Source organism: Pristis pectinata, chromosome 6 (genome assembly GCF_009764475.1).
Source record: "Pristis pectinata isolate sPriPec2 chromosome 6, sPriPec2.1.pri, whole genome shotgun sequence".
Taxonomy (NCBI): Eukaryota; Metazoa; Chordata; class Chondrichthyes; order Rhinopristiformes; family Pristidae; genus Pristis; species Pristis pectinata.
The window spans coordinates 5,032,242-5,055,885 of record NC_067410.1 but is presented as its reverse complement, the minus strand read 5'-3'; the positions used below and the strand labels follow the sequence as shown (position 1 = coordinate 5,055,885).

At 46.0% G+C, this 23,644-nt stretch overlaps 1 protein-coding gene across 1 annotated transcript in view; it reads right to left on the bottom strand.

Moving 5' to 3' along the window:
- Positions 1-23,274: 23,274 nt before the first annotated feature.
- Positions 23,275-23,644, bottom strand: part of LOC127571668 (MICOS complex subunit mic25-like) — a 508,671-nt gene continuing 508,301 nt past the window's right edge. The window contains exon 8 of the mRNA XM_052018256.1: positions 23,275-23,615. Within this exon, the coding sequence (XP_051874216.1) occupies positions 23,592-23,615 (24 nt within the window). The 3' untranslated portion in view covers positions 23,275-23,591. The remainder of the gene's footprint in view (positions 23,616-23,644) is intronic.

The window sequence follows — 23,644 nt, the reverse complement described above, 5'->3', positions numbered from 1 at the left end:
TAAAAACACCAGGGCTTTTGACGCGGCATTTGTCTGAAACTGCTGCCAGGTTATTCAGGAGCCTGACAGCCTGGGGGAAAAACTGTTCTACAGTCTAGTAGTTCTGGCCCGGATGCTCTGGTACCGCTTGCCAGATGGCAGTGGGACAAATAGGTCGTGGGAGGGATGAGGAGGGTCATCTACGATTCTGCAAACCTTGCGTGTGCATCGTGTGTTGTAGATATCCAGGATGGAGGGAAGAGGTGCTCCAATGATCTTTCCCGCTGTACTCGCATTCTCCGCAAAGACTTACATTAGCTCTCAGAACCTTTGAGAACATCCATCAATTTGGTGCATTACCCTTGCAGTTATTTTGTTCATGTTTGCGGCTAAGAGCGATAAACTTTGGAAGGTCTCTTGGTTACAGAGGAATTCTAATGGCTACCTGGGGGTAGTCTGAGTCACTATACTTGCAATGATAGCAAATCACTGTGGGCTGGAGGAGGAGGCACTAAGTGGGGGGAAGGGATCTGAGAGGGAAGTTGAGTGAAGGGAGGATCGAGAAGGAAGGAGACTGAGGCAGGCAGTTAGGAGAGGTGGGATGGAGGGAGGGCCCCAGAGTCATACAGCACGGAAGCAGGTCACCAAGCCAAAGACGACCTACACAGTTGAGACAATTTATAGTGGCTAGTTAACCTTCCAACCCGCACGTCTTTGGGATGTGGGAGGAAACTGGAGCACCTGGGGGAAACTCACGGGGTCACAGAGAGAGCATGTAAACTCCACACCGACAGCACCCGAGGTCAGGATCGAACTTGGGTCACTGGAGCTGTGAGTCAACAGCTCTACAGGCTGCACCACTCTGTAGTCCTAGAGACAGAGGAAGAACATGTGGCTACATGCAGGTATATAAGCTAATTGGGAAAGTTAGCAGAATGTTATATCTTATGCAAGGGGTATTGCATATAACGGTGCAAAATTGTGCTTCAGTCTTACAAGGTGTTGGTGGGACCACACCTGGAGTACTGTGCACTATGACCCGAATGTTGACCGGTTTCTCTTTCCACAGATCTTGTCGGACTGGCAGAGGTCTTCCAGCATTTTTGTTTTTGTGTTTTGTGCAGTATTGATCTCCTTATTTAAGGAAGGATTTAAGTGTGTTGAGAACAGTTCAGAGAAGGTTTACTCATCTAATCCCTGGAAAGGGCAGGTTGTTTTGTGATCAAACATCAGACAGTCTGGGCTTGTATCTGCTGGAGTTTAGAAGAGTGAAAGATGACTTTAACTATACAAGATCCTGAGGGGTCTTGACCAGGTTGATGTGGAGAGTATCTTTCCTCTTTTGGGAGATCCTAAAATCAGGGCTCACAGTTCAAAACTAATTAGTCACCATCCAGACCATGCCGTCTTCTCGCAGCTACCATCGGGCAGGAGGTACAGAAGCCTGAAGTCCCACACCACCAGGTTCAGCAACAGCTACTTCCCTTCAACTATTTAGTTCTTGAACCAACTGGCAAAACCCTAATCACTGCCTCAGTAGCAACACCATGCACTTTGCACTAAAATGGACTTTGTATTTTTTTGTTCCAATTGTGCTTTCTTCTTGTAAAAATTGTGTCTAGTTTGTGTTTCATTTATGTTTTTTCTTGTGAATGCTCCTTATCTGATGTCGTGTGCCTGTGATGCTGCTGCAAGTAAGTTTTTCATTGCACCTGTGCATACATGTACTTGTGCACATCACAATAAATTCGACTTTAAGACTTTTAAGTTAAGATAAGATAAAGCAAAAGTTTTTCTCTCAGATGGTTATGAGGCTTTGGAGCTGTAGGAGCAGAGTCTTTGAAGAAAGAGGTAGATAGATTCTTGATAAGCAAGGTGGTGAAAAGCCATAGAAGGTCAAGAGGAGATTAGAAGCAGATCAGTTAATGATCTTACTGAATGGAGGAGCAGTTGTCAGGGGCTGGGTGCTCCTAATTCATATCCTTGATATAAACATCTAAAAAAGACCTAGCCTTGAAGGTTTTAGTTGACCTGATGTTCTCAACCATTCTAAAGAGGTGGGTGGCTGAGAAGAGATGCACAGATTACCATCATGTCATCATATAGAATGTGCAAAGGTCACAATGGTTGCATTTTAATGAACAGTGCTTCTCTGCGGGGGCAATAAAAGAGAAATGGTATCAGTTTTGTTTGGTAACACAGCATATTGAGAGATATAGGGCCTTCTGCTGGGATCTATCTTGCTGTTTTGCTTGCGGTTAGTTTGTAGTCAGTGAACATGAAGCAAAAAAAAACCCCAGAGCCCACAGCTCAGCAGTCTGAGCAACACCACCTCGATAACATCGAGAGCTGCAGCTTGAGAGTTGGGGAGCTGGGAGCAGTCGGGGGTGGCAGCAGCAGCCACAGAGATGCAGGGCATTGGAAGGGAAGCTCGTTGCAGTTGCCCACAGCCACACCAACCCTTGTCACATGGCAGGCTCGGCTTTACCAGTGAGGTGCAATCAGAGTTAAGTTCACCTTGCACCCATCACAACACGAGATGCCCTGAAAATTGCTTTGCTGCCAACAAAGTATTTCTTTGCCCATTGGTCACTGTTTTGTGGCAGCTGATTAGTGCATGGTGAGATCCCACAAACAGCGGGACATACAACACAGAAACAGGCCCTTCAACTCCCCCATGTCCATGCCAGCCATTAAAGTCCCTATCTATACTAATCCCATTACCAGCACTTGGTCCATAGCCTACAATGTCTTGGCAATTGTCCAGGTGCTTCTTAAGAGCAGTGAGAGAACTTGTCCCCACCACCTCCTCAGGCAGTTCCTTCCAGGCTATGACCACCCTCTGGGTGAAAAAAAAAACCCTCAGGTCCATTACTCTTCACCTTAAACCTATGCCCTCTGGTCTTAGAGTCATAGAGTCATACAGCACAGAAACAGGACCTTCACCCCAACTGGTCCATGCTGAGCTGGTCCCAGTTGCCTGTGTTTGACCCATATCCCTCTGAACCTTTCTCATCCGTCTTGGATAGGAAATGTCTTGGGTACTTCTGCCATGTCTATGCCGCTCATAATCTTGTACACCTCTATCAGGTCTCCCCCCAGTCTCCTCTGCTCCAAGGAAAATAAAGCCAGCCTCTCCTGTCTGAAACACTCCATCACAGCCAACACCCTGGTGGATCTCCTCTGTATGATGTCCAGAGCAATCACATCCTTCTTATATTATGGTAACACAGTACTCCAACTGTGGCCTAACCAATGTTTTACAAAGTTGTAGGACCGGATTACCTGGTGGAATTGGTCAGGTGATAAATTTTGTCCTGGGAACCAGGGAGAGCTCTTGTGTTATCAACAAGTGATTCTCCATTCACAGCTACCTCAGAGACAATGAATGGACTCTCACTCCAGCTGAGTCACGGAGTTACACAGCACGGAAACAGGCCCTTCAGCCCGACTCGTCCATGCTGACCAAGGTGCCTACCTAAGCTAGTTCCATTTCCCCGCATTTGGCCCATATCCCTCTAAATGTTTCCTATCCATGTACCTGTCCAAATGTCTTTTACACATTGTTATTGTACCCGCCTCTACCTCTGGCAACTTGTTCCATATACCCACCACCCTCTGCGTGAAGAACTTCCCCCTCAGAACTCCTTTAAATCTTTCCCCTCTCACCTTAAACCTGCTCCCTCTAGACTACCCTACCCTGCAAAAAAAGGACTGTGACCATTCACCTTATTGATGCCCACCATAATTTTATAAACGTTGGTAAGGTCAGCCTCCTTCGCTCCGGGGGAAAACAGTCCCAAGCCTATCCAGTCTCTCCTCATAACTCAAACCCTCCAGTCTCGGCAACATCCTTGAGAAACTTTTCTGCACCCTCTCGAGCTTAATCACATCCTTCCTGCAGCATGGTGACCAGAACTACACACAATACTCCAAGTGCGGTCTCACCAATGTTTTGTACAGCTGTAACATGATGTAATCGTCAGCCCTGAGGCATCTGTGACCATTGAACTGACCTCCGCTCTGCCCTTGTCTTGGCTAACTGTGCACTCTGTCAACTGAATCCTTTATCCACTCCTCGATCTGAATTCCCTACCTTCTCTTGGCTCTCATTTGCTTTCTCCTGAGAAGTGAACTCTGCCTCTCTCTGTGTCCACAGCTGGACAAGCTACCCAGTTATTTGTGCTCCATCCAGTGTAATTCACTGCACATCTCGAACAATTGTCTGTAGGTTATCATCCCCGGAGTGGTTTGCCACATGGCTGTACACAGGCTACAAGACAAGCTATCTCCCAGCATGACACAATCCAAATGCCTGAATTCTGTTCTTTAATATTTTGTTACCATGTCTCCCAGTCATAAAGAGTCATGGGAATGGCCACAGGAGAGGGAACTTTCCCCTTGAGGAAATATTTCCCCAGGGAGAAGGAATCAAAAACTAGAGGGCACAGGTTTAAGTTGAGAGGGGAAAGATTTAATAGGGACCTGAGGAACAACTTCTTCACGCAGAGGGTGGTGTGTATATGGAACGAGCTGCCAGAGGAAGTGGTTGAGGCAGGTACATTAACAACATTTAAAAGGTACTTGGACAGGTACATGGATAGGAAAGGTTTAGAGGGATATGGACCAAACACAGGCAAATAGGACTAGCTTTGATGGGTGCCTTGGTCGGCATGGACCAGTTGGGCCAAAGGGCCTGTTTCTGTGCTGTATGACTCTACTGCTTGTCTATATACATAGAACAATACAGCACAGGAACAGGCCCTTCGGCCCACAACGTCTGTGCCGACCATGATGCCAAATTAATCTAATCCCTTCTGCCTGCGGATGATTCTTATCCTTCCATTCCTTGCATGTTCATTGCCTGTTTAAAAGCCTCTTGAACACCACTACTGCATCTGCTTCTACTGCTATATTTTCATTACTTGGCTGGTCATTCTAGTCAGAGAGTCATACAGCACAGAAACAGGCCCTTCGGCCCAACTGGTCCATACCGACCAAGATTCCAGTCTAAACTAGTCCCATTTGCCCGCGTTTGGCCATTATCTCCTGAAACGTTTCCTATCCATGTACCTGTCCAAGTACCTTTTAAATGTTGTTAATGGTATTGGTATTGGTATTGGTATTGGTATTGGTTTATTATTGTCACTTGTACCGAGGTACAGTGAAAAACTTGTCTTGCATACCGATCGTACAGGTCAATTCATTACACTGTGCAGTTACATTGAGTTAGTACAGAGTGCATTGAGGTAGTACAGGTAAAGACAACAACAGAATACAGAGTAAAGTGCCACCAGCTACAGGGAAGTGCAGTGCAGGCAGACAATAAGGTGCAAGATCAAACAAGGTAGATTGTGAGATCAAGAGTGCATCTCATCGAACCTGTCTCAATCACTTCCTCTGGCAGCTCGTTCCATATACTGACCACCCCCTGGGTTAAAAAGTTGCTCCTCAAAGTTCCTATTAAATCTCTCCCTCTCACCTTAAACCTATGTTCTCTAGTTCTTGATTGCCCAACCCTGTGGAAAAGACTGCATTCACCCTATCTATGCCCCTCATGATTTTATACACCTCCATAAGATCGCCCCTCATTCTCCTGCGCTCCAATGAAAAAAGTCCCAACCTGCTCAACCTCTCTCTCCAGAACTCGGTCCCTCAAGTCCCAGCAACCTGGGCTGGTCTTTCTTTCCAGATATTGCGTTCTGTAATGGAGACTCCTGGATATAGAGACCTTGGGACCTTGTCTCAAACAAGCTGAGCATAAAACAGAGCTCTCTCTTTTGCCTGTGTTGTGTGTGAATCACAGCAGGTCTGTTACAATTGAAATTGGCCGTGAGGGGGTCCCAGCTTTCCAGGTTCTAAGCTTCTCATTGTGGAGTGCAAGCTGCCTGTGTGTGTGGTTCATTTGCACATGGGGTAGTCGCACACCAGCTCGCAACTGGCTTCACAGACTTGCTTCCTCACAGCTCCAGTGAGCCGGGTTCGATCCTGACCTTTGGTGCTGAGTGTGTGGACTTTGCACGTTCTCCCTGTGTAGTAAGAATCCTGGAATGTCGGTCAGAGAACGCAAGGAACGATTGCCGGGGTCGAATGTCTGTGTGTATGCGGGGGAAGGGTGACCTGCGTGCTAGGTAACCAAGGTATTGTCTTTGCAGACACGAGCCTGCAGTGCCTGAGGCAATGGTCACGTGATCACGTAATGGTCACGCAATCACGTAATGGTCACACAAAGGATCGACCCAGGTAGGGGGCGGGGAGAAGTGACCAGGGTATAAAAGAGTGAGCACATCAGTCCTGAGGTCTCTTGGATTCGGGCTCACCACAGGTTAGGTCGTGACTGACACCGTGGACCGAATGGAATGGGGCACTGCAGTTAAACGGGCTCAGGCGCGCTCCTGAGGTAAGTACCACTTGTTGTAACTTAACAATAAAGTGCATTGTGTGCAGCAATGCGTGTGCAAGGCTTATTTCTATCGGATCTGTGAACAATCCTGCTTAACTCTGGCACAACACCCTCTGACCAGATAGGTTTCTTCCGGGTGTCCTGGTTCCCTCCCACACCCTGAAGACGTACAGGTTGGTAGGTTAATTGACCACTGTAAATTGCCCCCAGTGTGTCAATGAGTGGTGGTATGACTTAAAACCAGGCTCTGCCGAATCATAGCAACCAGATTAATGGCAGGACATTGATGTGAAACATTGACTGTAATTCATTCCACAAATGCTACCTGACCTGCTCAGTGTTTCTGGTGACGCTTGTTCATGTTGTAGCAATGACACTGCCTGTTTATTTGATGCTCCGCTGCACACCTCTGAATAGGATCAGTTATAGGTGTGAACATCTCTGTTGATCAAGTCCCAATTGTCTCAGATTTAGAGTTTAGGATTTCAGTTGTAGAGTCATAGAGTCACGTGAAGATTGGTTGACCAGATACAGAGTGACTCCGTCTTATTGACTCTGGCAATTCGAATGCGCAGGACTGTAAGAAGCTGCAGAGAGTAGTGGACTCTGCCCAACACATCACGGGCACATCCCTCCCCACCATCGGTAGTGTCTACAGAAGGTGCTGCCTCAAGAAAGCAACATCTATCATCAAAGATCCCCACCATCCGGGCCATGCCATCTTCTCGCAGCTACCATCGGGCAGGAGGGACAGAAGCCTGAAGTCCCACACCACCTGGTTCAGGAACAGCTACTTCCCTTCAACCATTCAGTTGTTGAACCAACCGGCACAACACTAATCACTGCAGTTTAGCAACACCATGACCACTTTGACTACTTTGCACTTAAATGGACATTTTTTTTGTTCTAATTGTGTTCTTGTAAAAATTATTTAATTTATGCTTTTCATGTGAATGCTGCTTACATGATGCTATGTGGTATTGGTATTGGTTTATTATTGCCACTTGTACCGAGGTACAGTGAAAAACTTGTCTTACAAACCATCTTACAGGTCAATTCATTACACAGTGCAGTTACATTAAGTTAGTACAGAGTGCATTGATGTAGTACAGTAAAAAAAATACAGTACGGAGTAAAGTGTCACAGCTACAGAGAAAGTGCAGTGCAATAAGGTGCAAGGTCACAACAAGGTAGATTGTGAGGTTATAGTCCATCTCATTGTATAAGGGAACTGTTCAATAATCTTATCACAGTGGGGTAGAAGCTGTCCTTAAGTCTGGTGGTACGTGCCCTCAGGGTCCTGTATCTTCTACCCGATGGAAGAGGAGAGAAGAGAGAATGTCCCGGGTGGGTGGGGTCTTTGATTATGCTGGCTGCTACACCAAGACAACGAGAGGTAAAGACAGAGTCCAAGGAGGGGAGACTGGTGTCCATAATGCACTGGGCTGTGTCCACAACTCTCTGCAGCTTCTTGAGGTTTGGGCAGAGCAGTTGCCATACCAACATACCAAGCTGTGATACATCCTGATAGGATGCTTTCTATGGTGCATCAGCAAAAGTTGGTGAGAGTCAAAGGGGACAAACCAAATTTCTTTAGCCTCCTGAGGAAGTAGAGGCACTGATGAGCTTTCTTGGCCATGGCATCCACATGCTTTGTCCAGGACAGGTTATTGGTGATGTTCGCTCCCAGGAACTTGAAGCTGTCAACCCTCTCGACCTCAGCACCATTGATGTAGACAGGTGCATGTACACCGCCCCCTTTCCTGAAGTCAATGACCAGCTCTTTAGTTTTGTTGACATTGAGGGAAAGGTTGTTGTCATGACACTTTTTCATTGCACCTGTGCATACATGTGCATATGACAATAAACACGACTAACTTTGACATATAGGTCAACTGAGATTTGACAAACATATGTGTCAGCTTTTGTTTAATGGGGAAATCCTGTCATATCATCATGGACTCATCAACCCACTCCAAAGAGCTACACTATCCACAGCAACTCTCCAGTGTAGGACAGAGGATAGACAGCCTGTCAGAGGTATTGGTATTGGTTTATTTAGGAGTTTGAGGAGATTCGGTACGTCACCAAAGACTCTTGCAAATTTCTATAGATGTACTGTGGAGAGCATTCTGACTGGTTGCATCACAGCCTGGTATGGAGGCTTCAATGCACAGGATCGCAAGGGGCTGCAGAGGATTGTAGATTCAGCCAGCTCCATCACGGGCACGACCCTCCCCACCATCGAGAAGGCGGCATCCATCGCTAAGGATTCTCACCATCTAGGACATGACCTCTTCTCGTTACTACGGTACAGAAGTCTGAAGACCCACACTCAACATTTTAGGAACAGTTTCTTCCCCTCTGCCATCAGATTCCTGAACGGTCTGTGAACCCATGAACACTGCCTCGTCATTCCTCTTTTACATGATTTCATTTATTTACTTCTAGGTAACTTCTTGTAATTTTTATGTCTTGCACGGTACTGCTGCCGCAAAACAACACATTTCACGACATACGTCAGTGATAATAAACCTGATTCTGATTCTTAAAACAGATAAGCTGGTGATTATCACATGGCCCTTTGTGGGATCTTGCTGTGCATAGCTTTGACAACGCTTGGAAAATTTCTTTACTGATAGGAAGGTACTTAGAGACATCATCACTGTGAAAGGGACAGGATACACACCAGAGCTTCTCTCTTACTTCATCTTGTGTGAAGTCAGGACAAAAGTCTTTCAAAGATTTGCTGTAGGTCTCACCATCGGATACTGAAAGTTCTAACAGCTGCACAGGCTTACGAATGCAGTGTAGGTACAATGCCCTGGTGAGCCAAACCTTGCAGCAGTTCTGGGCAACACACTTTAGGAGTGATGCCTTGGATGGCATGCAGCAATGATTTACCAATACACAAAGAATACTGGAGGGACTCGGCAGGTCAGGCAGCATCTATGGAGGGAAATGCACAGTTGACGTTTTAGGCCGAGACCCTTCATCAGGACAGGAAAGGAAGAGGGCAGAAGCCAGAATAGAAGTGTGGGGGAGGGGGAGGAGCAAAGGGTGGCAGGTGATAGGTGAGTCCAGGTGAGAGGGGGAAGGTAGGTGGGTTGGGAGAGCGGGTCTCTGTGATGTACAAATCAATGTCTCAGTTGAAACCCCTTGAAGTCAAATATGGTTCCCAACCTGCGGTGAGATGTGCTCCTTGCATTACTGTGAGTGAAAAACAAAGGTAGTAGGTCGCGATCATTTGATCCAATTTCTGTTGGCAATCCACCATGCACATTGATGGTGTCCTCACATGCACGGGATCCCACAGGTAAACAACCCCTGGGCTAGACAGAAGTGTTGACTCTCACGGTGAGTGAGATTTCAGGAGCAAGCTCTTCAAAACGAGCAGGTATTTGCACAATTTACCCATTAAAAAACAGATCCAAGTAATTCTTTCAAATCCAATTTCAGGGCTTCTGTTTTAACCACATGTGTGAGTCAAGGATCTTACGGAAGGTGATCAGTGCACAGGAGTTGATTTAATAATCAATACTGAAATCATTCCTGGATTTCAGACTGTTCTGTCACAGAATTCACAGCAGAAAGGTCCTGACAGTGAAACCTCCACTCGGAGGTGAGGTGATGCTCCCTTTTCAAGCATTGTTGCACATTCAAGTCTCAGAGCTTGTGACATTGATACAACATGCAGAATTTTTCTCTTCTCTCTGTGTCATGAGATACTGTGAGACTGCATGAAATATTTGCTAATGATATTCAGTGTTCTATTTACCTGGTTATTAAAAATGTGATGGAAACAGTTTGATTGCACTTTGCAAGCAATCTTTCAACAATTAACCCTTCCTTTGGCACCTAACACCAGAGTCAAGGACAGCTTCTATCCAAGAGCAACAAAGGACTGCAGGTGCTGGAATCTAGATGAAAAACACGATGATGCTGGAGGAACTCAGCAGGTCAGGCAGCATCCGTGGAGAAAAGCAGGCGGTCAACGTTTCGGGTCAGGACCCTTCTTCAGGACTGAAGGTAGGCAAAAGGGAAGCCCAATATATAGGAGGGAAAAGCAGAGCAGTGATAGGTGGACAAAAGAGGGGAGGCGGGGTGGGCACAGGGAGGTGATAGGTAGATGCAGGTAAGAGATAGTGCGGGGGAGGAGGGGAGACCAGATCCAGGGATGAGTCAAAGGTAAGGAGGAAGAAAGTGGGGTAGAAAAAAGAGAGCTAGGCTAGGAAAGGGAAGCAAAGAAGGTTGGGGTTGGATGTTGTGGGGATTACTTAAAGTGGGAGAATTCAATGTTCCTGGCGTTAGGCTGCAAGATTCTAAGACGGAAAATGAGGTGCTGTTCCTCCAGCTTGCACTTGGAATTCTCCTGGCAGTGGAGGAGGCCGAGGACTGACATATCAGTGATAATGCGGGAGGGGGAGTTGAAGTGACTGGCAATGGGGAGATGCAGATCGCAGTCACGGACAGAGTGCAGGTGTTCTGCGAAACGGTCACCTAGTCTGCTTTTGGTCTCACCGATGTAGTGGAGGCCACACGTGGAGCACCGAATGCAGTAGATGATATTAAGGGAGGTGTATACTATATATTATACTAATATAGTACACTATATTCTGCATTCTGTTTCCTGTTTAGTACCTCGATGTACTTATGTACGGAATGATCTGTCTGGAAGGCAAACAAAGCAAAACCTTTTCACTGTATCTCGGTACATGTGACAATAATAAACCAAGTTCCAATTTTCTAACACTGTCCCCATTTCCCTCGATTCCTTTACTATCCAGACCTATTGATCTGTTTTGAACAAGTACGACTGAGCTGCCACAGCACTTTGGGGTTGAGCATTCCAAAGGTTCACCAGCCTCTGAATGAGGACATATTTCCTCATCTCACCCCTTATTCTCATACTGTGCCTGCAGTCCAAGACTCCTCAGTCTGGGGAAACATCCTGTCTCTAGCCTGTCAAGAGCCCGTAAGAAAAAGTTTTGATGACATCTCCTCTCATTTTTCTAAACTCTAGATAATACGTTTCTGGATTAATCTTTGTACCAAGGTTCCGGAGGCACAGAGCTTGTGTCCTTAATGTAAAGGGACCTGTGTATACCCACATAATCATAACCTTTAGGTGATCACTGGGGGAAGACTGTTTCCCTATTTGCTCCCTTTCTATGGCATCAGAGATCATGAAGGGAAGGCAGATAATGGTCACCTCATCTGCATTTGGTCTCACTAATGTAGAGGAGGTCAAGCTTGGAGCACCGAATGTAGTAGGTGATATTAAGGGAGATGTTCATGCAAGACCAAAACAGCTCGAAGGGACTTGCACAAGAGATTCTGCGGATGCTGGAATCTGGAACAACACACACAAAGTACCAGAGGAACTGAGCAGGTCAGGCAGCATCCATGGAGGGAAATAAACAGTCGACGTTTCAGGTCGAGACCCTTCATCGACCTGAAATGTTGACTGTTTAATTCTCTCCATAGATGCTGCCTGATCTGCGCAGTTCCTCTGGTATTTTGTGTGCGTTGTTGAAGAGACTCAATGGCCCCCTCCCATATCTGGATGTGAGACTTTCATTCTTCCCTGTCAACAGGTAACCCTACACAACTTTACCAGCCTCTCCCACCAGTCAAGTAGTAGGGGGAGAGGATAATTTCCTGATTTAAAATTGTATTCCAATGCAAATCCATAGGAGGATTCCAATTTGCCTGTTTTGGTACCTGCACACAATATCAGTGAACAGTAATGGATCAGAACATCTAGTGGGCTAAAGATCTCATAAGGTTATGGTTACATGGGTTAAATTCTGGGCATGAGTTTCAACCCTGTAAGGGAGTAGGAGGAAGCAGGACTGGGCACTTGGAGCTTTGAAAGAATCAGACTATAAATTCAGAGGAACATCGAACAGAGCAGTATAAATATCTTTCGTTCTGCTTCAGATGTTGACCCATGTAGCTTCAAAAACTGTTCTTAATGTAGGCGCCTCAGGAAAGATATCCCATTAAAAGTCCCACATGTACGGCAGGGAACTGTTAGCGGTACAGAGGCACGGTGGTTAAGTTACTTGACTAACAACCGGAGTTCTGGACCATTGATCCAGAGACATGAGTTCAAATCCCACTATGGCAGGTGGGGATTTGAAATTCAAGTAATTAAGTAAAAAAATATGGTATTGAAAGAAAAATCAGGTCACTGTAACGTTAGCCAGGATACTACAGGTTTGTTCTAAAAAAACAGTCCGAGTCTGCAAAGGAAATCTGCCATCCTTACCCAACGCACCAATAAACTGCAAAGAGGGATGGGCAATAAATACAACCAAGGTCAACATCTCATGAACAAATAAATAATATTGCATCGGACCTGTCACAAGCTCCTCAGCTCCTTCACTTGTTAGGGACCTGCCCTCTTTATTCCCCCAATGTTAACTCTCTGCAACAATAGCGTCTATGCAGTTCAATGGGAATTAAAGAGTTTGGCCAAATCACCGCTGTTATCAGCCTCTTGAATGGACCTCGTACGATAAAGATGAACTCTTGATCTCTCAATCTACCTCATTGTGGCCCTTGCACTTTATTTGTCTACCTGCACTGCACTTTCTCTGTAACTGTCACACTATATTCTGCATTCTGTTTTCTTTTAAATCCCTCGATGTAATTTATGTATGGAATGATCTGTCTGGATGGCACGTAAACAAAGCTTTTCACTGCATCTCAGTACACGTGACAACAATAAACCAATTACTAATTAACAAGATACTCGACTAGCAGCTTGCCATGACAGTAAAGAAGTGAGCAATCTGACTCAGCCATGTCAGATATATAGAGACCACTCAGCTGCCCAAGGTCTGTATTATGAATCTGAAAAACACAGATTCCACACCACCGGACTCCACAGTAAGGACTCAACCAAGAAACACACACAAGAGAAACAAAGGACCGCAGATGCTGGAATCTAGATGAAAAACACGATGATGCTGGAGGAACTCAGCGGGCCAGGCAGCATCCGTGGAGAAAAGCAGGCGGTCAACGTTTCGGGTCAGGACCCTTCTTCAGGACTGAAGATAGGAAAAAGGGAAGCCCAATATATAGAGGGGAAAAGCAGAGCAGTGATAGGTGGGCAAAAGAGGGGAGGCGGGGCTCCCCTCCCCTGCACCCGCCTATCACTAGCTCTTACCTGCATCTACCTATCACCTCCCTGTGCCCACCCCGCCTTCCCTCGTTGGTCAACCTATCCTCATAATACATACTCTCCAATCCTTGTAAATCTCCTCGGCACCCTTTCTAAAGCTTCCACATCCTTCCTCTAGTGAGGCGGCCAGAACTGAACACAATCTTCTAAGTGTGGTCTAATCAGGGTTTTAGAGAACTGCAACATTACCTCACGGCTCTTGAACTCAATCCCCCGACTAATCAAGGCCAACACACCATATGTGTTCTTAACAACCCAATCAATTTGCGCAGCAACCTTGAGGGGTCTATGGACATGGACCCCAAGATCGCTCTGTTCCACCACACTGCTAAGAGTCCTGCCATTTACCCTGTATTCTGCCTTAAAATTCGATTTTCCAAAGGGAATCACTTCACACTTTTCTGGGTTGAACTCCATCTGCCACTTCTCAGCCCAGCTTTGCATCCTACTAATGTCCCGTTGTAACCCTTGACAAACTTCTACACTATCCACAACACCACCAACCTTTGTGTCATCTGCAAACCTACTTCCCCACCCTTCCACATCCTCATCCAAGTCATTTATAAAAATCAAAAAGAGCAGGGGTCCTGGAACAGATCCCTGCAGAACACCACTGGTCACCGACCTCCAGGCAGAACATGCTCCATCTCCAACCACCCTCTGCCTTCTATGGGCGAGCCAATTCCGAATCCATACAGCCAAGTTGCCCTGGATCCCATGCCTCCCAACCTTCTGAATGATCCTATCATGGGGAACCTTATTAAACATGGCGTATATGGGCTTACTAAAGTCCATATACGCCATATCCACTGCTCTACCTTCATCAATGTGCTTTGTCACATCTTCAAAGAATTCACTCAGGCTTGTGAGGCATGACCTACCCCTCACAAAGCCATGCTGACTGTCCCTAATCAGACTATCCTCCTCCAAATGCTCATAAATCCTGTCCCTAAGAATCTTTTCCAATAATTTGCCCACCACTGAAGTAAGACTCATTGGTCTATAATTCCCAGGGTTATCCCTACTCCTTTTCTTGAACAAAGGAACTACATTTGCCACCCTCCAATCACCTGGTGCTACTCTTGTGGCCATTGAGGACGCAAAGACCTTCACCAAGGGCTCAGAAATCACTTCCCTCGCTTCCCGTAGTATCCTGAGATATATTCTGTCCGGCACCAGGGACTTATCAATCCTAATGTCTTTCAAAAGTTCCAGCACATCCTCCTTAACATCAACATGTCCTAGCTTATCAGCCTGTTTTACACTGTCCTCACAAATGTCAAGGTCTTTCTCACAGGTGAATACTGAAGCAAAGTATTCATTAAGGAGCTCCCCTACCTCCTCTGACTCCAGGCACGTTTCCTCTGTTATCCTTGATCAGTCCTACCCTCACTCTAGTCATCCTCCTGTTCTTTACATGACGAGTAGAATGCCTTGGGTTTTTCCTTAATCCTACTCACTAAGGCCTTCTCATGCCCCCTTCTAGCTCTCCTAAGTCCATTCTTAAGCTCCTTCCTGGCTACCTTGTACCTCTCTAGAGCCCTGTCTGATCCTTGCTTCCTAAACCTTAAGTAAGCTTCTTTCTTCCTCATCACTAGATATTCCACATCTCTTGTCAACCATGGTTCCTTCACCCTACCGTCCTTTTCCTGCCTCAATGGGACAAACCCATCCAGAACCCCTGCAAGTGATCTCTAAGCAACCTCCACAGTTCCACTATGCATTTCCCTGAGTACATCTGCTTCCATTATACTCTCCCAAGTTCCTGCCTAATAGCATCATAATTCCCCCTCCCTCAATTAAATACTTTCCCACACCGTCTGCTCCCATCCAAGGCAAGGGAAAAGGTCAGGGAGTTGTGGTCATTGTCTCTGAAATGCTCACCCAAAATTATAGTATATGTTTAAGTTATGTTTTTCTTGTGACTGCTGCTTATCTGATGCTCTGTGCCTGTAATGCTGCTGCAAGTAAATTTTTCATTGCACCTGTATGCACAATGGATGCACATGGGCACCTCTCCTCCTACTCATGGGGGTCCTCTCCCTCACTTCCTTCTCGATCTACCCCTACCAGCTTATTGCCTTCCTGACCTGCCCTCCTCCTGTCTGTCCCCACAGCCCTTGGACCTATCCCCTGGGAGATCTGCTCTCTCCTCCACCCCCCCCTTCCTCCCCTTCTTGCCTATCGCCCTCCCCCCCTCCTTTTGCTCCCCATCTATCCACTTCTCTGTGGATCGTCACCTTGCCGTGGTGGAGAAGGTTGTGTGGTCCTGAGATCCCAGGAGCGATGCCGTCTGGAGCTATGCTCCTGGTAGGGTCACCCATGGTGGTAAGGTCGACGGTGAGGTCCCTGACAAAGAACAATCCAACCAAGACCTCAACGGTGGAACAGGCGGATGAAGCTATTTCGAACTCAATGGCTGTGAAGGCGGATGAAGGCTCCAATCGTCGTGGTTTCCATGCCTTTGGAATCAGTTGGTTGATTTGTGAAGTATCATGTGCTTTTTGTAGTGCAGCATCAAGTGCACATTAAACAAATACACGCACAGGTGTCTTCGATCTGTGGGCTATTGGAGTCATAAGCCACTTGAGAGCCCATAAATAGATCAACGGAACGAACGCCATCATCCTCGACCTCGAGGGATAGCCACGATGATGACCCACTGTTGTCTCTCTCTGCCCTGTGCCCATCCTCTCTCCTGTCCACCTATCACTGCTTTGATTCCCCCTCCCCTATTTATTGGGCTTCCCCTTTTCCTATCTTCAGTCCTGAAGAAGGGTCCTGACCCGAAACGTTGACCGCCTGCTTTTCTCCACGGATGCTGCCTGGCCTGCCGAGTTCCTCCAGCTTTTTGTTTGTTTTTGATGTAGATTCCAGCATCTGCAGTCTTTTGTTTCTCTGTGCAGGCATGTACTTGTGTACGTGACAATAAACTATGACAATGGCTAACACGAGGAGACATAATTTTAAGGTGATTGGTGGAAGGTATAAGGGGGATGTCAGGGGTAAGTTTTTTACACAGAGAGTGGTGGGTGCGTGGAACACACTGCCGGCAGAGGTTGTGGGAGCAGATACATTAAGGATATTTAAGAGACTCTTAGATAGACACATGAATGACAGAGAAATGGGGGTCTATGTGGGAGGAAAGGTTTAGATAGATCTTAGAGCAGGATAAAACGTCGGCACAACATTGTGGGCCGAAGGTCCTGTACTGTTCTGTATTCTATGTTCTATGTTCTAAGCTCGACTTTCGGCTTTTCAACTTTTAACTGTTCCTCTTGTTCCTTTTTCCCCCTGTACTTAATTATCTTCATCATTGGTGCATTGTTGGTATTTGTTTCAACTACTCTCTTTGGTAGTGAACTCTATATTCTAACTATTCTCTTGTATAGAGGTTTCTGCTGAGCTTTGTATTGGATTTATTGACCATGTATTTATGACTTTCACAGTAATTCAGGTGAAGCCTCTTCCCAATGTCAGCAAGTTAAAAGTCTCATCTTATTGTGTCTGAATCCCTTCTATTGAATTTTCTGTGGGGAAAAAAAACTGACTGTCCTCTTGGACATCTTTTTCCCAGGGAAAGGGAACCAAAAACTAGAGGGCATAGATTTAAGGTGAAAGGGGAAAGATTTAAAAGGGAGCTGAGGGGCAACTTCTTCTTGCAGAGCGCGGTGTGTATATGGAATGAGCTGCCAGAGGAAGTGGTTGAGGCAGGTACAATAACATTTAAAAGACATTTGGATAAGTACATCGATGGGAAAGGTTTAGAAGGATATAGGCCAACTGCTGGCAAATGGGACTAGCTTAGATGGGCACTTTGGTCAGCATGGACCAGTTGGGCCAAAGGGCCTGTTTCCATGCTGTATGACTCTATAACCATGACTCAATGATCTGCACTTCAACACGCCAAAACTGGCGGTTGAGTCTTCAAATGTAAGGGTCTCACACCCTTGATTTCCATCCCCAAATCCCACTGCACCTTTCCCCCACTTTAAGATTCTCTTTATTACCAACTTCTTTTACCTGGCTTTTGCCTGGTTCTGCTAAATGTTTCCCTTCTTGTCACTGAATTCTGCTTTGCCCAAGTGCAGAAAAATTCCGATAGTCTGGCATCTGATTGCTTGGATATCCTGATGTTGGGACTGGGGTTGGAACTGTGGGCTGGGAATGCAGTCGGAGATAGGGTTGAGATCCGGGACACCAAGGGTCAGGAACAGGGCCCAGAGTGCTTGTAGATTCACCCTACCCTTTAAACACACAGGTCCATTGGAGAATTTATTGTACTGCTGTAAAACATACAAAAAAATGAAATAATAATATATCTAAGTATAAAGCATTCCTCATATCTTAAGTATTCCCAGGCGTCAATATCTCAGAGGAACTACCTTGGGCCCAACACATTGATGTAATCACGGAGAAGGCACGCCAGTGGCTCTACTTCTTTAGGAGTTTGAGGAGATTTGGTATGTCACCAACTACTCTTGCAAATTTCTATAGATGTACGGTGGGGAGCATTCTGACTGGTTTCATCATTGCCTGGTACAGAGGCTCCAACGCACAGGATCGCAAGAGGCTGCAGAGGGTTCTAGACTCAGCCAGCTCCATCACAGGCACAACCCTCCCCACCATCGAGGACATCTTCAAGAGGCGGTGCCTCAGGGCGGCATCCATCAGTAAGGACCCTCATCATCCAGGACATGCCCTCTTCTGGGGAAGAGGTACAGGAGCCTGAAGACCCACATTCAATGATTCAGGAACAGCTTCTTCCCCTCTGCCATCAGATTTCTGAATGATCCATGAACCCATGAACACTACCTCGTTATTCCTTTTTTTGTGCACTATTATTTATTTTTGTAATTTATAGATTTTATGTCTTTGCACTGTACTGCTGCTGCAAAGCAACAAATTTCATGTCATATGTCAGTGATAATAAATCTGCTTCTGAAGAGGAGTAATATCTAATAGACTAGAAAATCTCCTAGGTCCAAAACCACCAAGGGTGCCAGATTATTGGAGTGTTTCTGTGAGATATTTTTCTATTTGAAAGGCGCTAGGTAAATGCAAGCTGTTGTTCTTTTTGATAACTTGGCCCCTTCCTGAGGCATGGGCTAGGGACTTACAAGCAGATGGCAATCAACAATATAAGTTTTTTACACAGAGAGTGGTTGAGATCTGGACCGTGCTGCCAGAGGAGGTGGTGGAGTCAGATACAATCACTGTTTGGACAAATCACAGAAGGACATGGTCCCAATGTGGGAAAATGGGATTCGTGTAGACGGGCAAAAAGGTCAGCATGGTGGTGTAGCGGTTAGTGTAACGCTATTACAGCGCCAGCGACCCGGGTTCAATTCCCACCACTGTCTGTAAGGAGTTTGTACGTTCTCCCTGTCTCTGCGTGGGTTTCCTCCGGGTGCTCCGGTTGCCTCCCACATTCCAAAGACGTACGGGTTAGGAAGTTGTGAGCACGTTATGTTGGCGCCGGAAGCGTGGCGACACTTGCGGGCTGCCCCCAGAACACTCTACGCAAAAGGTGCATTTCACTGTGTGTTTCGATGTACATGTGACTAATAAAGAAATCTTATCTTATCTTATCTTTATGGACGTGGTGGGTTGAAGGACCTGTTTCTGTCCTGTATGATTCTATGACTAAAAACCACCCTGGGCAACTGCATTCTAATTGATGTTGAGTATCCTACCTACTTTTATTGCCACTTTTATAGAGCTATGAACTTTTACCTCAAGATCCCTCTGTACATCAATGCTCATGGCATTTACCGCCTACTTTCCTCTTCTATTTGACCTTCCAAAGTGCAACACCTCACACTTGTCTGGATTAAACCCCAAGTACTGTCTGCAGTTCTGGTCGGCCCATTATAGGGAGGATGTGGAGACTGTGGAGAGGGTTCAGAAGAGGTTCACCAGGATGCTGCCTGGATGAGAGTGTATTAGCTACAAGGAGAGGTTGGACAAACTTGGGTTGTTTTCTCTGAAGTGGCGGAGGTTGAGGGGTGACCTGATTGAAGTATATAAAATTATGAGAGGCATAGATAGGGTAGGTAGATAGAGTCTTTTTCCCACTGTAGAAATATAAAATACTAGAGGGCGTAGCTTCAAGGTGAGAGAGGAAAGTTTAAGGGAGATGTGCAGGGCAAATCTTTTACACAGAGAAGTTAGATGCCTGGAACATGCTGCCAGGGGAAGTGATAGAAGCAGATACGGTTTAAGAGGCTTTTACACAGACGCATGAACAAACAGGGAAGGGAGGGATATCGACCATGTGCAGGCAAATGTGCAGTTTAAATTGGCATCATGGTCAGTACAGTCATAGTGGGCCGAAGGGCCTGTTCCTGTGCTGTACTGTTCTATGGCCTGAGTACCCATGAACTTTGGTTCGACGCAATGAGCACGGCTATGTTCCAAGGAGACAGGTAATGCTGGACTCAGCTCTCTCACAACACCCAGACCTTGAAAGTCCCTTCTCAAAGGGAAGATATGGATATTGTGACAAAGGATCATTAAAGCACGGAAGATGGCTATTTGACTTCTCATTTCCATGCTAACCAATAAGGGTTTAAACATCTAATCACACTTAGCAGCTGTTGGCCTGTCACCTTGTTAGTTATAGAGTAACGAAACAGGCCCTTCGGCCCAACTGGTCCATGCTGACACAGATTCCCATATTTCTTCAAATGCCGATCCAGTTACTGTTAAAATGAAGATATCTGCCTCCACCTTTCACACTCTCACCATCCTCTGGATGGAAAAGCGTTCAAATCCTGTTTACCCCTTTAACAACGTCTCTTAAATCTATGCCTCTCGTTACTGATCTCTTTGGTGCAGGGTGTTAGTGCTTCCTCTTCAACTATCTAGGCCCCACGTTATTTTTAAGCCTCAATTAAATCTGTTCTTGTCTGTTCCAAAGAACCTAGATGGCACAGTGGCGTAGCGGGTAGAGCCACTGCCTCACAGCGCCAGAGACCCGTGTTCAATCCTGACCTCCGGCGCTGACTGTGCGGAGGTTACGTGTTCTCCCTGAGGATGTGTGGGTTTCACCCCCGCTGTCTTTCCTCCCACATCCCAAAGACGTGCGGGTCAATCGGTTAATTGGCTGCTGTAAAGTGCCCCTAGTGTGGAGGTGAGTGGCAGAATCTGAGGGGAAGGGAAAAAATGGGATTAATGTAGGATTGGTGTAAATGGGTGAAGGTCAGCATGGAGTTGATGGGCCAAATGGCCTGCTTCCATGCTGTATGGCTCTATGATTAATCCCAGACAATCCAATATCTCTTCATTCTACAGTTCTTCAGCTTGGCAACGACCTTGTAATTTTCCTTCCCTATCGATTCCAGTGCGAACACATCCTTCATTAATGAGATGACCAGAACTGCACATAGTCCTCCAGCTAAGGCCTATTGCCTCACTCAATAAAGGAGGTTGTCCCAAGTGCAAGTCTCAGACACGCACTCTCTGTCTCCAGACAGAAGAATTGTGACAAAGATCGATTGCTTGTCAGTGATACGGGGCATCGACTCTCAAGCAGTCTGAAGAAAAATTTGGAGAGGCGCGAACATCACGGATGGCCGGGCGAGATTTCAGAGTTAGGGAGGAACAATGAAAATTTTTAAATTGAAGCGTTGCTTTAACTGGGAGCTGATGTTGTCCGAGGAGCATGGGGCTGACAAATGAACAGCATTTGATGTGATTTAGGGCAGAGACAGCCGAGGTTTGAATGATGTGAGTAGAAAGAAAGACCCAGCCGAGTGTATTGATTTGTTATTGTCACATGTACCGAGGTACAGTGAAAAACTTGTCTTGCATACTGTTCGTACAAATCAATTCATTACACAGTGCATTGAGGTAGCACAAGGGAAAACAATACAGAATGCAGAGTAAAGTGTCACAGTTACAGAGAAAGTGCAGTGCAGGCAGACAATAAGGTGCAAGGTCACAACGAGGTAGATTGTGAGGTTAAGAATCCATTTTCTCATACTAGGGAACCATTCAATAGTCTTATCACAGTGGGATAGAAGCTGTCCTTGAGCCTGGTGGTTCGTGCTTTCAGGCTTTTGTATCTTCTGCCAGATGGGAGAGGGGAGAAGAGGGAATGTCCGCGGTGGGTGGGGTGTTTAATTATGCTGGCTGCTTTACCGAGGCAGTGAGAGGTATAGACAGAGTCCATGGAGGGGAGGCTAGTTTCTGTGACGTGCTGGGCTGTGTCTACAACTCTCTGCAGTTTCTTGTGGTCCTGGGCAGAGCAGTGATGCATCCAGATAGGATGCTTTCTATGGTGCATCGATAAAAGTTGGTGAGTGTCAAAGGGGACATACCAAATTTCTTTAGGTGCTGGTGAGCTTTCTTGGTCATGGTGTCTACATGGTTGGACCAGGACAGGCTATTGGTGATGTTCACTCCTAGGAACTTGAAGCTCTCAACCCTCTCGACCTCAGCACCATTGATGTAGACAGGAGCATGTACACCGCCCCCTTTTCTGAAGTCAATGACCAGCTCTTTTGTTTTGCTGACATTGAAGGAAAGGTTGTTGTCATGACACCATGTCTCTAAGCTCTCTATCTCCTTCTTGTACTCTGGAGTGATCAATACACCATGGTCTGTTTCAGTGATATAGATATTGATTACTCCAGTAGACCATTCGGCCCAGCTAGTGTTTCTACTCCATAAAAAGTTACATCACAAGGGGTGGTTGAAGTGAATACCATTGACGTATTGAGGACAAAGCTAGATTCACATATGTAATGGAAGGAATTACTAATATGGTTAGATGAAGTAAAGTGAGAGGAGGGTTATACAGCACAGAAACAGGCCCTTCCGCCCAACTGGTCCATGCCAACCAAGATGCCCCATCCAAGCGAGTCCCATTGGCCAGCGTTTGGCCCATAACCTTCCAAACATATACCCATTAAAAATCTTTTATGGTTACCTGTCTCAACCATTTCCTCTGGCATAAACACCAGAACAGAACACTGTCCTGCACTGACACACAACCAGCTTGTCAGCCCCCAGTATCAGGGCAGCCTATCAACCAAGGCCTGGAACTGGAAGGTTGCAAGTTCAAGTTTCACTGAAAGACTTGAGTGCAGAGACCTGTGCTGACTTTCTAGAGCAGGACGATGGGAGTGCTGCACTCTCGGAGGAGCTGCGTTTTCAATGAGGGATTAGATCTGTTTTCTCTTGTGGAAGAAAAAGATCTGAGGTTTAGGGAACTATCTCCAGCACAGGCGACTCCCATGTTATGGGAAGGGTTACGTTCCCAGAAAATGAGCCGTGTTGCTATTTTCCGAAATGCAAAGCCACGTCATCTGTGCATGTGTCAAGAAGCATGGGTTGCAAAAATATTAATTTTGTGTTGATTTATTTACTTTTTCCCACACAACTTCCATGAGAACGAATTTTAATCTGTACCTCAAATTTTTTGGGTGGTGACTTGTGAATTCCATGAGGGCGAATTTCCATAACCTATACGGCCATAATGCTGGGGTGGGGGAGGGGGTGTCACCTGTTTCTGGGTCAGTAGAGATCCCTCAATAAACATCACTCAACACAGATTGCCTGATCATTATCTCATTGTTCTTTGCGGGAGCTTACTGTGCACAAATTGACCGAGGTTTCCTTCAAAAGACACTGTAGAAATACAAATCTGTTCATTTCTCAGCTCAAAGCATGTTTTCCAAAACAAAACATTTTTATTCAGGCGAGCACAATAGATACAGAACCATCTATAACATGAGAACCAGCAACATAACAGGAGATTTGAAGTCTTGCACAGAGGTACTAGACAAAGGAACGTATAAGGGTAGTAATGTTTGGGCAGATGTATAGGCAGCTTGAATCAAACGCTAGGTCACATTTGCATTGAGCTAACAGGGATTGAGAGAAATGAAGTCAGCTCAACGCATGTTTATTGATAAACAGGATTCTGGACAAGCCCTTCCCGTCGTGGTTAAGAAGAGAGGAGTATGCGGTTTCCACGGCAACAGGCACTGAACAAAGCCATCCTGCATTTCAGCCTTGATTCACCAACAAAGTCTGAAAAGAAGAAGACAAGCATTTTTTAT